The sequence below is a fragment of the Quercus robur genome, chromosome 5, assembly GCF_932294415.1.
Source record: "Quercus robur chromosome 5, dhQueRobu3.1, whole genome shotgun sequence".
Taxonomy (NCBI): Eukaryota; Viridiplantae; Streptophyta; class Magnoliopsida; order Fagales; family Fagaceae; genus Quercus; species Quercus robur.
Genome location: NC_065538.1, coordinates 1,548,249 through 1,564,762, shown reverse-complemented (window position 1 = coordinate 1,564,762; position 16,514 = coordinate 1,548,249). Strand labels below are relative to the sequence as shown.

General features: G+C 34.0%; 1 protein-coding gene across 2 annotated transcripts; it reads right to left on the bottom strand.

Moving 5' to 3' along the window:
* Positions 1–11,097: 11,097 nt before the first annotated feature.
* Positions 11,098–16,070, bottom strand: LOC126724810 (uncharacterized). Of its 2 annotated transcripts, none has more exons than XM_050429204.1 (6): positions 15,618–16,070; positions 15,218–15,311; positions 14,927–14,997; positions 13,846–13,902; positions 12,411–12,611; positions 11,098–11,564 (listed from the first exon to the last, which is right to left on the bottom strand). In XM_050429204.1, the coding sequence occupies exons 1-6, from the start codon at positions 15,723–15,725 to the stop codon at positions 11,418–11,420; spliced, it is 678 nt and encodes a 225-aa protein (XP_050285161.1). In that variant the 5' UTR covers positions 15,726–16,070; the 3' UTR covers positions 11,098–11,417. The 2 variants fall into 2 exon arrangements, with proteins under 2 accessions (XP_050285161.1, XP_050285162.1); XM_050429205.1 differs by having other exon boundaries at positions 11,098–11,568; positions 15,618–16,069.
* Positions 16,071–16,514: the final 444 nt, after the last annotated feature.

Genomic DNA, 16,514 nt, shown 5'->3' with positions numbered 1-16,514 from the left:
GGAGCCTCAATTGTGACTAGTCCTTTTGAGGTATAGTGCAGATGTGGCTAGCGCTTTTCCTTGGGTCATTACATATGGTATCAGAGCCGGCCCGGTAACCCCGTGTAGGCTTGGAGACACTACCCCACAAAGTGGGCCCTAACGAGGACGTTAGGGATTTAAATGGGGGAGATTGTAATGCCCCAATTTGATTGATTGTATGATGTGCGTGGGTGTGTGATGAGTCCCACATCAGGTATTTACTGGGTAGATCTGGGCTTTATTAACAACTACAAGGAGCCTCAATTGTGACTAGTCCTTTTGAGGTATAGCGCAGATGTGGCTAGCGCTTTTCCTTGGGTCGTTACACTCACCCATCCCCAAACTTCTATTAATAGAAGCCTTCCTAAGGCAATTAAAGACACCAAGCCATCTGGAGCACAAGCAGTATCAGAGAAGATTCAGAAGCACTCAAAAGTACAAAAGCTCTGCAGGAATCAAGCCTCAAAGCCTTTAAGAACTTCAAGAACTTCAAACTCAAAATCGAAGAACATTCGAAGCAGAATCATCCAAACTATCTGCCTAGATCTCAAAGTTCATTAGAATCAAGCTCAAAAGCCTTTAGAAATCTCAACAAATCACAAATCAGCGAAACTCTACGAATTCAAGCCTCCAAAGCCCCAAAGAACTTCCACTACAAACCTTCAAATATGAAGAACATTCGAAGATGAATCATCCAAATCATATTCCTAGATCTCAAAGTTCACTGAAATCAAGCTCAAAAGCCTCTAGAAACCTTAACAACCACAAATCAGTGAAACTCAACGAATTCAAGCCTCTAAAACCCCGAAGACGAAGAACACACGAAGAACGTGAAGAACAAAGGATTTCTAACAAGCTCATAACCAGAGATTCATTGTAATTTTGTTTCAAAGATCTTTGATCCATTCCTTAGCAAAATTGAAGGATATCTTGTGTTCAAATCAAAATCACATTACCACAATTCCAATCAACAAGTCTTTTAAAGAGATTGAATCAAAGGATCACTTTTTTGTAATTACAGAGAATTGTACCATATACTCATCAATTCAAATTCACATTTGTAAAACTATTTTACTTGTTTGATTTATTTCAAACTAGAAATTTAGTTGTCCACATACTCCATAAGTAAAAAATATATTTAGTTGGATAGCAACATATGCTACTACATATAAATAGCAAATGATAGTTTGAGGGCAAAAAAGGCATTATAGGGTCAAGGAGTGTCTTACCCTTTCCCCATCCCTTATTTGGGGCAAGCATCTATTATTCAGAGTGGGAGAGGCAGATTGAAAATAAGTTGAGTTGAAAATATTTTATAATTCCTAATAAGGTAACTTTGGCATTGATAATATTGAGATCAAAAAGAAAATGGAGAATAGGCGAATGCGTGCATGTGTGTGTATATATATATATATATATATAATATTTTATAATTCTTAATAAGGTAACTTTGACATTGATAATTTGATAATATTGAGATCAAAAAGAAAATGGAGAATACGTGAATACGTGCATGATGTGTGTGTATATATATATTTATGATTTTGTTAAAAAGTGCTCAAATGCACCGATTAAGGATGAATCTAATAAATCTTCCTACATTAAAAAATAATTAAAGTTAATAAATAAAGGGTAAATGCTAACGAGTGCCCTTAGGGTACTGGTTAAGAATCCAGTTAAAGAAAGTTTTTATGGGAAAAAAAAAAAAAACAATTAATGTTTTGACAGTTTTTTTCATTTCTCATAAAAGTGATGTCAAAACTTTCTTAAAATTGATTGTTAACAAGTGTCCTTAGAGCACTCGTTAGCATGACCCTAAATAAAGATCATGTTAACAGGTGCTCCTAGGGCCATTGTTAATAAATCATAATAAGAAAATTTTAATATCACTTTTATGAAAAATATAAAAAGTTGTCAACAACATTTATTATTTTATCATTCTTCCAATAAAATGTTTCTAAAAATAGTTCATAAGCTAATATCCTAAGGGGAAATTATTGTGTACTCCCGGAGTACCATAAATGCGTACTCCCGGAATACCTAATAATTTTCCTATCCCAATGGCATTGGGTAACATTTTCTAATAAATAAATACTCTAGTGAAATGGCCAGGCCAGACTACCTAAAGATCAAACTAGTCAATTATAATTAAAAAAAAAAAAATTAACATTAATCAATGGAATGCACTTAACCCATCACTTCTTTTGAGCACCAAAAACTTGTGCAAGAAAAAGCAGAAGAAATCACACCAGGCAGGGACATGGCATTTTTGTCATCCTCAAGAGTTAAGACAGCCCCACACAATAACCAAGCAGTCATAACCATGGTTGTCCTACTTATACGACAAGTCGCATATGGTAATGGCAGCAACCGTTAGCTTAGTTACTAGACCGACCATCACCTATAACTTATATCACTGACGGTTATTTTTACTTTTTTTTTTTTTTTAATCTACTTCTTATAATAATCTCATTACTACTAAACAGTAGTAAATTTCTCTTGTAGCCAAACTCACTTATGAAAATAAAAAGATTTCAGTCTAATCTCATGATGACTGTTGTCTTAACATTAACATGACTTGACCCTGCAAAGTGGAAACTGCCCCCAATGTCCCCACTATAGGGTTTCTAGCTCTGTTTTTTCGGTTAGTGGTACTAGGTGTTACTCACTAATATGGAAAGTTGCATTCAATTGTTGTTTTCATGACTTGATGCAATTGCCAACATTCTATTTAATCGGTGGAATGTGATCATTTTTTGGACTTCCATTACATGTTATAATTGAGTTAAAATAAAATTAGTACATACTTATGTGTCTAAGAATTTACTTCGTCCCCTCAAACAAAAAAGAATTTACTTCGTCCAATAAGGAATGGACGGAGACATATTAAATGGGCATTAACTACTTGACTATTATCAACGTAAACTAATAAAAAGATAAGGGTTAAGGGTTAAGGTTCAAGTCTCCAGGAGAGAACTTCACACACATATATAAGCTAAGTCTATGAATGCTCTTATTAAACCCATAAAACGTTACAAAAGCCATAAAGGAGCACAGGCTTCAAACGGCTATATAGCGGCAAGCTATAAAGCCACTCTGAGAGAGAGAGAGAGAGAGAGAGAGAGAGAGAGAGAGAGAGAGAGAGAGAGAGAGAGAGAGAGAGAGAGAGAGAGAGAGAGAGAGAGAGAGAGAGAGAGAGAGAGAGAGAGAGAGAGAGAGAGAGAGAGAGAGAGACTCAATTCTTTGGTTAGAATCCTTCCTCTGTTTCTCATAATATCTACAATACAATCTCGAATATCTAATTTAGATATTGAAGGGTCCTTGACAAACACCGTCCCAATATAATAAATGAAGAAGTTTATCTCATTTTGTAAGCTGCATCATCACATACGCCATATATACATAAGTTTCTACAAACTTCTATTCTTCACAAGTTGAAAATATGTACTTCATTCTAATAAATGTAGAATCATTACTGACAATTCTTTGGTTAGAATCCTTCCTCTGTTTCTCATAATATCTACAATACAATCTCGAATATCTAATTTAGATATTGAAGGGTCCTTGACAAACACCGTCCCAATATAATAAATGAAGAAGTTTATCTCATTTTGTAAGCTGCATCATCACATACGCCATATATACATAAGTTTCTACAAACTTCTATTCTTCACAAGTTGAAAATATGTACTTCATTCTAATAAATGTAGAATCATTACTGAAAGGAGAGGGAGTGAATATTTTATGATTTTTCCAAGACCAGAAAAGATTTTTGGGATTACTTTATATTAGCATGTTCTCATAACCCATATTCTTAAGTCTCAACTTGTTGCCTTCCATCAACTTGGTACCTTCTTAGACTTTCCTTAGTATACCCTATATCCATCAACTTGTCCACTTTATCGCATTCTTTCCCCTTCCATCACAACTTGTCCCCATCATCATTAAAAGTTTCTCCTTTGCAATAGCATATACTAATTTGAAGATTTGTCTCGGCTCTCGAGCATGAGAGAGGCCTTTTGGATGCTTGACTTGGCAATATTTTAATTTAAAAAAATGGACACACGAGGTTCTACAAGTTTCCATCTATTCCAATAATAAAAGGATTTGTAACAACTTGAATCTATAATAATTTTTATAGATTCAAGTTGTTACAATTCCTTCTATATTCGAAAAGATAATGATATTTCTGGAAATTTGTATCATATGTTTGGAAGTTGTCGATGACATTTATTTTGAAGGACACAAAAATAACCGTACGCAATGTTCACTCTCTCTTTTTAAAATTTTTTTAAAGAATCTTTTTAGGCAGCTGAGTAATTGGATATGAAAATGTCAAAAGCATTTTGTAATGTCGTGGAAGTTACCCAAAATCAGCGCGTTACTTTCTAAATGAAAGAAAAAAAAAAAATAACATAGCTCTTAAATAAAAATCTTACAAAATGATGAAGTTTTGGAATCCATCGGAAAAAATAATAAACAAAAATCTATATTTTTATAAATCTAAAATTTGAATTGTTTTGGAGGATACAATGCATTTAAATAGTAAAAAGAAAATCTATGGCAATTAGGAAAACACCAAAAAATAAAAAATAAAAATAGCAAATTGAGATAATTACAAAAATTAAAACTATTCTCTAAGAAAAATCTTAAAATAGAGGAAACTTTATTCTAAATTTTAAATAAATAAAAGTTATTTAAAAAATAAAAGCACATATTTCAAGGGCTTAAGAGCATTCACATTAGCTCTTCTAAAAATTTCTATTTATTTTACAAAAAGAACCTATTTTTTCTATTTTACACAACCATTTTTACAAAACACCCACATCAAATTGTCTCATCTCAATCTCATGGTGCCATACGCTCTCTTTATCAACTCTCCCTCTACCTCTCTCCCATCCTAAACCGCCACACACTCTTATCCCAAATAGCCACACACAAGGTCATATTGGCAGCTCTGACGACATTAGTAGAAGCTCCGGCAATAGCTCCAAGATTATATCAGTGGCACTAGTGGGTTTTCCTCCGGGTTTACTTATGGTTTTTTTTTTTATGGGTTTGCTTTTGATTTGATTTTGTTTTTGGTTGATTTTAAGTTACGGTTGTGATGGGTTTTCCAATGGGGTTTGTTTTGATTTTGAGTTGGGATTAGGATGGGTTTGGGTTGATTTTTTGAGTCGTTTTGGTTTGATTTTGATTTGTTTTGGTTTGATTTTGTGTTGGATTATCAACTTTTGAAATGGGTTAAAGGAGGTTGATGTTGGATCTTCTTTTCTTTTTCTTCTTCACGGTGAGGTTGGAGCTTTTCTGCTTCTTCTTGCTCACGGTGAAGAGAGTATGGGGAGAGAGAGTCTGACAAGGGAGAGAGAAAAAAAATAGTAGAATAAAAAGCTGCAGTAACCGTGTATATTTACATGGTTACTATACCAATTTTGTATATGAATAGTATTATAGACACACTAATGTTGGTTGTTTTTGAGCAAAAAAGTGTAAAATGCACAATTTTTTTCTATTTTACATTAACTGGTGCAATTGTTCTAATAAAGGAATTTTCACGAAAAGCGGCTTTGTTTGTGGCCAAAGGTAATGAGTTTTACTTCCACCACTGTTTCCCTTCACATCACCAAATCTCACGCAATTTCATCGCTGTCACCAATGATTTCTAATTTTTTTACTAGTACTTTTTTTCTTCTTGAATTTCCCATGTGTTGACTTTTGACGATCTCTCCACTAAAAAAGGTTTATATTGTCTGTTCTACATTACTTTAATTAAAAGATTTCCCTTCACGTCACCAAATCTCACGCAATTTCGTCACTGTCACCAATGATTTCTAATTTTTTTACTAGTACTTTTTTTCTTCTTGAATTTCCCATGTGTTGACTTTTGACGATCTCTCCACTAAAAAAGGTTTATATTGTCTGTTCTACATTACTTTGATTAAAAGATTTCCTTTCACGTCACCAAATCTCACACAATTTCGTCACTGTCACCAATGATTTCTAACTTTTTACTGGTACTTTTTTCTTCTTGAATTTCCCGTGTGTTGACTTTTGACAATCTCTCCACTAAAAAAGGTTTATATTGTCTGTTCTACATTACTTTGATTAAAAGACCATTTGACGACTAGCTAACCACACGACTATAAAATGTTTGCCTCATTGAGTTTCTGTTTGGCAAAAATTATTTTTGCCAAATTATTTTACTATTTAGCTTATTTTTGCTACTATTCATGGGTCTCACTACATTTTTTTGCACTATTTATAGGTCTCACTGTACTATTTCAACTAAATTTTACTTTTATCTATAGTACTTTCAATAAAAAGTTTTCAATTTAAGCAAAATAAGCAGATCTCAAACGGACCCTGAATATGAGAATTTCAAACTTGTTTTAAGCAAGTCCATGAAATGTTTAATGATTTGATAAGTAATATATCTATTTTTTAAGAATGGTTGATATAATCAGTTATCAAATTTCCCTAATTTTCTATTATTTCATTGCTACATTTACAACACCACTAACAACAAAAGCTTAGTTTCAAAATTTCAGAATTGACTATGAATTCTTAACATACAAATCAGGTTGTCCGCCATATATTATTTTCTGTTGTTTCATTCTATCCAAAATTACACTCTCTATTATATCTAAATTAGTCTAATCCAATCTTGAAAATCCCTTGTTGATTTGCCAAGGAAAACTAAATTATCAAAGCTTTGTTAAGCCGAGAAAGAAAATGAAGTAAATGCCAAATTGAATGTGCTGTAAGCCATATTTCACTTCAATTATTTATCTCTTTTCATGGATAGAAAGTAGAAACTATAGATTCTCCTAGCTAGATGCTAAGCACAAAATTAGGTAAGGATCCAATCACTACTACAACTCCAACTTGCATATGGTCCCTATTACAGCACAAATAATTAAAAAGCAATTGCGACTTGGAAGAATTGATTAAACTAATACCATTTAAAATGATTTGACTCCACACAGAATCATGTTTAAAGGATCAAAATCAATGGTCTTCACTCAAAGAATCCAAAGAAAAGAACCTATGTCTAATTGAAGACAGTAAAATAATCACAAATGGTGTGGGAAAAGTTGCATCTTTGTGCAGTGAGCAAAGCAAGTTGGCCAGCCAAGTTGTGTGTAACATTACATTGTGAATTTGAGTTGCTGACGAAAAAATGTGGAAAAAGGATGACCATTTATTGTGTTTGTGTTTGTGTTCGTGATTTGAGACTTGAATCAACTTGAATTGACTTGGGCAACTTGAATTCACTTTAGGGCCCATGACTTTTAAACCGAAAAGTATATGGGAGATTTATCCATGGAATTTGTGTGCCTTAAATGAGGCAGACAAATGTGGGTTTTGGTTAGCGTGTAGACTGCATTGACATCCCTCTTGTGGGGTCTCTATCCACGTGCTTTAGGCCCACAGGTCCAAACTTAATATCCCTTGTCGGCGCTGTATCTACAATATTGCCATTTCTTTTTTTCTTTTTCTTTTTTCACTTTTTTTTTTTTAAAAAAAAAAAATCTAAATCTCTTCTAACTTATATCTTACGCTAGATTTGGTTTGGGTGAAAAGGCGAGGGAAAACAAGAGAGAGAGAGGAAAATGGGAGGAAAAATGTTATTTTCCTCTGTTTGGTTCAAAAGAGAAAACTGAAGGCAGGGAAAATAAGAAAGAAAACAAGTCATCTTGGTCCACAAAAATTCATCTCCCCAAATTGGGAAGAAAACAGAGGAGAGAAAAAAGCTCCAATCCTGAAATGACGCATATACCCCCTTAGATTGTCCATCTGAGTCAAGGTTAGCTAAGTCGCCGTCGCCCTATGCTGTTCATCAAAATTTCATGCTGTCGACTCTACCACCCACAAAATCTCACACCGTTGACTTCGCCACCCACAAAATTTCACATCGCCTCCCACAAAATCTCACAGGTCACCTTCGCCACCCACAAAATCTTGTTTCTTATTCCTCTGATGTCCTCTCCATGCTCTAGTTACTAGCACTGGATATGGGACCATGGGTAGACGAAAGATTGATTTGAATGGGTTTTGTTTTTGTTTGTTTCTAATTTTCTATACGTGCAAGCGTGTGCAGCAAAGTCTTTTTATATATATAATCTTTTTTATTTAATAGGTAAGGTGAAAATTTTATTAAATTTGTATGTAGAATTTTTTTTATAAGAAATAGTTTGTGTAATATTCCTAAAAAAAATATGAAATTAAAAAAATTAGATTGACTTGCTTATAAATATATTTATATATTTGGGTAATATAATTAAAAATAAAAATATAATATTTTAAATAATAGGGGTATAAAAGTAAATTTATACCAACTATATTTTTCATTCTCTCATTTTTCTTCTCATCCAAACAAACAAGTTTTTCATCCCTCTACTTTTCCATCTCTCCAACCAAATACACACAAGGAAAAACTAAATCTTTTCTATCCTCTCACTTTTCCATCCTCTCATTATTTTTTATAATCTCACTTTTCCATCTCCCCAACCAAACAAACCCTTAGGGTAAGGTACAATTTATAGGGATGGTAAAAGGTCTAATCCCACTTAAACCACTCTTTGTCTCACACGAATTTTCCTTGTGCCGTAAAGGTTACGGACAAGGATGAGTTTTGCTTGTCTCGCCTCATTTCACCCTGCCCCATTCTCGAATTGTGTGTGTGTATATATATATATATATATATATATTTTTGGATAGAATTTGATTTCAAATATGTTTGTACTTGAAGATGACATTTATACTTCTATATATATAATTTATTTATTTATTATATATTTTTATTTTTATACATATCTTATTATCAGCAAGTGAAATAACATATCCAACATGCAAATTATTGGGCCACACACATCTTGTTAGTTAGGAATGAAAAATTAATAAATATAAACCAATTTAAATATTAAATATATTAAAAATTAAATGACACATCACAGTTTAACATCGGTTAAACCTTGGTCCAACTTCAAAAACTTTGAACTTCCTTTCCCCATTCATTAAACGGTTTGGTTCAAAACCATGCTTGGGGCCATGACTTTTAAACCGAAAAGTATGTTACAGATTTAGGTAGGGTTTGGATTCAACATCCACGTCCCACGTTTTGCATTTTCAGCTTTTTTTTTTTAAACCAGCGCCTATTGCATTGTTCATGGGATATGAACAGTGCAAATAGGCAAATGAATAATGTTTTTGGTGTGAACAGTAATCCGAAAATTATTTTGGCGTGTGGACTGCATTCACATCCCACTTGTGGGCACTCTAACCACGTGCTTTAGGCCCCGCAGGCCCAAACTTAATATCCCTTGTCGGCACCATATCTACAATATTGCCATTTCATGTTTTTTTCTTTTTTTTCTTTTTTTTTTTTCAAATCTAAATCTCTTTAACTTATATTTTAGAGTAAGGTACAATTTATAGGGACAGTAAAAACGTCTCAGCCTGCTTAAACCACTCTTACCCTACTTCGTCTCATGCAGATTTTTCTGGTCCAGAAAATGTGACAGGCAATGATGAATTTTGCTTGTCTCGTTCCATCTCACCTTGCCCCATCCTTGACCGAATATATACATAAATAGTAATTTATTTTGGATAGAGTTTGTTATCAATCCGCTCGTCCCATTGTCATCCTTAACAATTTCTTAAATGCTATACTCTATGTTCACCAATTCATTCTAATACATTTGCCAATAAATCACATAGATTATTATTATTTAAAAACAAACATTCACGTAAGAAAGAGGAAACGTGATTCGAATTGCGTTTGAAAAAGATAATTAGTTTTTTTTAAGGGCCATTTTCTTCTGTTAAATTTAATTGTGTTTGAAAAGATAACACGCTGATAAATTCAGCCTAAAAATCTGTAACTAGATTTTGCCGTGTTGTATGTCAGTATAAGATAGATTCACTTTGTCAGCTCGTAAGAAAAATGACTATCTGTGTACTTGGCAACCAAAAATGCGAGACAGCCCATTGCTTGAAATGCCCTTGTCACCTTATGTAGACCTTTTGGTGTCCTTGGAACTTTCCTACTCAACTAGGTACTGATAGAATAAAAGCCAATTGACTAGGATTCACGTTAATATAAGTGGAGTTTAGTGCATGTGCGTTTGTCGTTGGCTTGAAAAGTTTTTAGTTTTGTTTTTTTTTGTTTTTTTATTTAACTTATTTTTAATATTATTCATGAATTTCATTACACTTTTCAATACTATTCAGAAATTCAATTATACTATTTTAGCTACTTTTAGTTTTACTTACCGTACTTTCAACGAAAAATTTTAAATTTCAGCTAAATAATTTATTCCCTAACAGGCCCTACAAGTAACAGAAAAAATGGCCATCATTTTTTTTTTAATGGAAAATGACTATCATTAATTTCATACTAATATAGGACGTATGCTCAATTTGACTGGCACAAGTGGCCGATTAAGAGCTCATTTGATACATGTGTTTAAAAACTGAAAATTGTTATTTGAAAACATTTGTAAAAATACGTGTAAATAAAAAAAAAATATATAGAAATACGTGTAATGTTTAAAAACTAAAAATGGTTGTTTAAAAACACAAACCAAACATCTCTTAATCTATTGCAAATGACTTCAGATTTTGAAACCCATTCTTATCTACGTGTAACACATGGCTGCAAAGTCCATTGGTTTCTTTTATATGAGTCAAAGAACAGGACAACCAAAAGCGCCATTTTTAGACACAAAAATGGATGCCATTTCCTCTATTAAAGCGAGGCAACCAACAGCCTTTACGTACCAACCCTACATTTGCCGCCTTGAGAGCACACGACTAGCATGGTCCAAATGTTTGATTTAGACTACACAATGCTGGGCAAAATAACGGAAAGAAATTTATTGTTCCATAGGGGCAGCCTTTCTGATTTAGAATACACAATGCTGGCTTTTACTTCTCTACTTCATTGACAGCCCAAGGTTAATATTCTTTCTTCCACGCATAAGCACATAAATGCATCACATTCACTAAGTCTTTCACTAGTTCACTAAACAATTTGAGGTAGGAAATTTCTCAGTTTTGGATTAACAATAATAGTGACTAGAATCTAGAGAAGAAATCATTAATTTGTTTCCAAAGTAACATAACAAATGCTTGGAAGCAGGGCATAGCAACTAAAAAATTAAGATTGAACACTGGCTTAGCGATGGCAAAGCAGTACAATGGGGCTAGAACAAGGATTCATGATTCCACTGGTGACAGTATTGTAACCGCATCCACTTATATAAGCAAAAACAATTTGTAGTATTTTCCTGGATATATGGTGCACCATCCCTCTCAAGGTCAAGTCAATTTTTTAAGCTATCCGAAATGCTAATATTGGATTTGCAACTATTAGTGAATGAATTAGTGGATCATCAAACAGAGATGCCAGAATAGTTGGTGGAGGAGACATCATGACCAGATGAAACCTTTTGTTTCCTGCCATGTCTTCGTCTATCGCCGGCTCCTCCTGGAACTTCTCTTACCCCCTTCCCCTTCATGGCATCTTCTTGTTGTTCCACCTGTCTTCAACACAATTATGAAGAATAATACATCAGCATGCTGCCGATACAAGAATCTTCAGTTTTGATCTTAATATTCACAGACAACTTAGCACAAGTCAAATAAATAATATTGACAAAGAAGTAGAACTGGTTGGCATGTCTAACACTATGTTGCTTGTTGAGTACAAATTTCTAATATAAACCATTCCATGGTCAATGGATGACCGCAAACCAAAAAGAAAAGGTCTAATACATTACGGAGTCCATTGTAATGTTGCTTCAATTTTAAGGTCTAACTTTTACAACAAATCTTAGAAATAATTTTTGCAAAGGCTATCACTAAGAGGGATATTTTTCTTCTATCCACCGATGTACAATTTTATAAAATGCCAAAAGATAAATCAACTATCAGTAAGGTTCATGTTACAAGTGATTGTTCATTTATGTAAGAAATTGAACTGGAAGTTTCAAAATTCTAAAGCACTGTATTCAAATTCCTAATAATCATTATGGTACAAGCCAACACCTTTTTTTTTTGGGTAGCAAAGCAAACACCTAATTGATTCCCAGTCTTGTTAAGGTGAAAATTCTCAGCCATTCATCTCAAAAATTAAGTATTTCAGCCATCCTCTAAGTTTAGACTTTAGAGCTTAGAGCTTCTATAGTTTGTTGATATCATTTCCCAGGGAAATAAAAAAAGAAAGAGGTGCACTGTATCGTGCATGCTAGCAAAATTGTGATGAGCCTAAAAATACTGCATTTTTTATAAGCCTTAAATTAATAATTTTTTTAATTTTCACAGGACACGAAAGGATCCAAAAAAAATAAAAAGGAGTCCATTAACTACATAAAGAGTGTACTAACCCCTATACAGAAATTCTGAAAGTTCAAGTTACCCTCCAAATCTGAAATCCCTAAATTCATTTCAGAGGAATTGCGTTTGTTGTTGGAACTAGAAGTTTCACTGGTTGTAGTCTGTGAGCTTGAGCCAAAAGTGTCATCGTTCCCTTGAAACAACTCTTCAAACAAGTCCTGCAATTCCTCAAAGGTCTCCTCCCCCTTTTCCTGTAAATTTATCAATCAACATACAATGATAAAGATATCATTAGTTTGTTAATCATTCACATTATCATCATTGTAATTTATCTTCAAATCTTACGGCAACAGCATTACAAAGGTTCCTACAAGTAACATTAGGCAATATTGGGTCACCTTATTCCAACTCCAAAAGTGCATTTCTGTGTGCAACACAAATATTCAATAAGACTAATAGTTTTTGTGCAGAATACCCAAAAAATAAAAAAATAAAAAAGCCCGCAAAACTATCTGATCTTCTCATTTTTATCTTGGATGGATAGAGCTTCTTCACCTTTTGCTTGAAATGCATTTTGGTCACTTTTCTTCCTTGTACATGTCTTCCATATGGATGACACATGACATTGGAAACAAGAGCACATGAAACAATTTTTTGAAATTCTAAGTAACATTTCTAACTTGATTGCTCAAAATACATTTTGCATACATTTCTACACTTTAAAGGAAAATAATTACAACTGCTATCTTTTAGCCATACAGCATGACAATTTACAAGTCTGAAGTGCCTCACCTCAAAACACAAATTCCTCCTATCTTCCTTTGCCATTTTAAGGATTAATATTTTTTTCCATTGGTCACTGTACCAAGGCTCAAAGTCAGTAAATATATTGTAACCCCAAATTCATAGGGGCTCACAAAAAAAAATATCACTAAGGTGTGCTAATCACATCTCATTGAATAAAGATGTGGTGGGCCAATTAGGCTACCAAATCAATATGGTGGGCCAATTAGGCTACCAAATCAATGGACCAACACAATGCTTCATAGCCGTAGGTTTGTTAGTAAAACCTACAGTGCAGAAATGAGTTTCCTTGGTCATTAGTCAATCACTTCAATGGCCCCATCATACTCATATCATCTCCCACTTAGAGGTTTTGGGCCTAAAGGAAACTAAAATTAATTTATTGGACCAATGACCTTAAATTGGCCCATTTTACAGTCTCTTGATTGGGATTGACTATGCAACACGGAAGTGACACACAATCATTTTACTTCAAGTCTCTACAAAATAAAAGCTGGTCTTCCATAAGATAGCCAAAAACATAGGATTAGACAAATTTTTTCCGAATTGGGGCACTGCAAAATTTGCCTAACAACCAAGGATAAAGTAAATTATTCTAAAACTTGGTACAAAAATTTAACTAAATAATCAAACAAGACTTAAGTAGACGTAAAAAAAAAAAAAAAAATGCATAAAGCTTACATTAGATTTTGTCTGGCTCATCATCACTGCCATCTCATTCAGAAAATCACCCATTCCCTGCACGTGATTAATGATAGTAAGTTTATATCAAGTAAAAATCTTATATGCGCCGGATGTATGAGACTTTTGTCTCACTAGGCCTACTTGTCAGTGAGACAAAGGTCTCATACGCCATGCGCACGAGAAACTTCTGTGTGTTTCCATTGCATGCTTCTTCACCCTCACATGAGGGTGGACCCTACTTGTTAGTGAGACAAAGGTCTCATACGCCATGCGCACGAGAAATTTTTGTGTGTTTCCGTTGCATGCTTCTTCACCCTCACATGAGAGTGGAATCCACTTGTTAGCGAGTCAAAGGTCTCATACGCCATGCACATAAGAAACTTATGTGTATTTCCATTGCATGTTTCTTCACCCTCACATGAGGGTGGACCCAAAAGTCGACCCCACTTGGGTCCAGCCTCATGTAAGGGTGAAGAAACATGCAACGGAAACACACAATAACTAGTATATGGTGTACTTGGCGTATTTGCCGGCACTTACACACTGGCGGGTCCCACAGTGTGTGGAACCCTGGCAGGCGCACCAGATATCTTCTCAATCATTAAACAATTTCTTTTTTTTCTTTTTTCTTGAAGCACCAACCAATTACTAAACACAACCATTTTGAAAAAAAAAAAATGCAAATTACCAAACCAACGAAGCTAGAATAAAAGCAACTCCAATGCTTAATACCACCAGCAACTAAAACCAAAATTTGTGGCAGACTTACCAAATTACAAGACAAACAAAGCATGCAGAATAGCCAAACCGAGGTCCCCCATGGCCAAAACCACAAAAAATGGAAACCCAGTTTATGCATCAAGCTTAACCAATGGAAAATGCCCACGGTGAAGGCTCTGATGTGAAGCAATGATAGGACAGGGCAAGCCCAGCAAAGTTTAACAAAATGATTGGTCCAGAGGAAGAAAAGGTCAAACATATAAGTAGATGACCACACTTTTTAACCAATCAAGATTCTAAAATTCCGACACGGCCTAAAGGTACACGTTAGCTTGGTTGTAGAGAATATGAAACTCACATTTTCGTCGTCATCATCACTGTCGTAGACTCCTACATCGTACAGAAACCTTTTGTTCGAGTCAGATAGAACTGTACACAAAGCATAGAAACAACAAGATAGATGTAGCATCTCGTGAATCCAATTATCCAATAAATTATTACCCAACACAGAAAACAAAAAAGTGTATAAAAAAGAGAAAAGAAAAGAACAATCCCGATTCTTTTGACATTTAATACTACTGTACTAGTATTTCATTGTTTAATATTTTCAGTAAAATAATCATAACAATGGTAAAGCAGACTTAATTACCAGAATAGGCTTGTTGGATGGCCTGGAATTTTTGCTTAGCTTCTTCCACGAACTTTGAATTCCCTGATGCTGAACAACGATCTGGGTGCCATCTCTATCCCAACAAAAAAAATAATACTGTTTCTTACTACAAATTCTCTCAATTCCTAGGAAACGATTTCCCAGGAAAAACCCATATGTAAAATCCACTTATTTATTGCAAAACTATGGAAAAGAAAGTAATTTTCAATAATTTAGAAGGAACCCAGATGTTCGTTTGAGCAATTAAGCTCAAAAAGACTGATTTTAAGACATGTTTTTGAGATTCAAAGAAGACCCTTTTAAATTTTGATTGAATTGTCCAAAGAAAAAACAAAGGCTCAAAAAAAAAAATGGTTAAGAACAGGTTTACAATTCTAACCAGTGCAAGTTTCTTATAAGCATTTCTGAGCTCCGAAGCAGTGCATTCCTTTTCCAACCCCAACACTGCATACAAATCATCATTGCTTTTCTCTTCTCCATTTGCCATTCTTTCAAACACCAAAACAACCAAACCAACACACAAACAAACACAAAAAAACTCAAAAAAACACAACACCGGCCAGCAACTAAACCAAGACACGGTTTTTCTTGTCGACAAATTTTTGACACAACTTATTGTGGCCTATAACATATATATATATATGATATATGATATATGATATCTATCACAAAACTTGGATTACATGTTTTGTGAATTGGAACACGGAACCTTAGCATTTGTTTTCCGTGGCAAAGAAGGGGAAGGAGAGAAAAGAAAAGAAAAAAATTGTGGGAGAGATCACACACAATATAACCTCTCCCCCTAAATGCTAAAGCTCAAGAGAACACTCCAGAAGTCGGACCAAGTTATATAGTTTTAATAAAACTTTATATTATAATTGTTTATTTTTTCAACTTTTGTATATGCCAAGGTATCCTTTAATTATTTTATTATATTATAATAAAATGTAATGCATTGTGTTCTTATTGTATGTTGACTAAGAGATAAAGGAATTGGGTGATGATGAACGGTTGAGATTGAATGGAGGTGGTAGATATTTTATCAGATTGAGTCTCCAGAAAGTTCTGTTTTCACTGTTAAGTCTTTTTTGACGGCAACACTTTGAGAGAGATGAGATTTCAGATTTGGGTCCCACTGGTAACTTGGGACCTCACTTGGGTAATTGGAAATTAAAAAAAAAGGTATAGGGTCCACACTCCACAGTTAGAAAAGAGGCACCCATTTTTTGGGAAATTTACTGAACTGCCATTCCATTTTTGGAATAAGATAAAATAA

Coding starts and splice junctions, on each gene's coding strand:
- LOC126724810 (XM_050429204.1), bottom strand. CDS start 15,725: ATGGCAAATGGAGAAGAGAAAAGCAATGATGATTTGTATGCAGTGTTG. Junction 13,903..14,926: donor GTGATGATGACGACGAAAAT/GTGAGTTTCATA, acceptor AATCACGTGCAG/GGAATGGGTGATTTTCTGAA. Junction 11,565..12,410: donor TTCAGAATTTCTGTATAGGG/GTTAGTACACTC, acceptor TGTTGAAGACAG/GTGGAACAACAAGAAGATGC.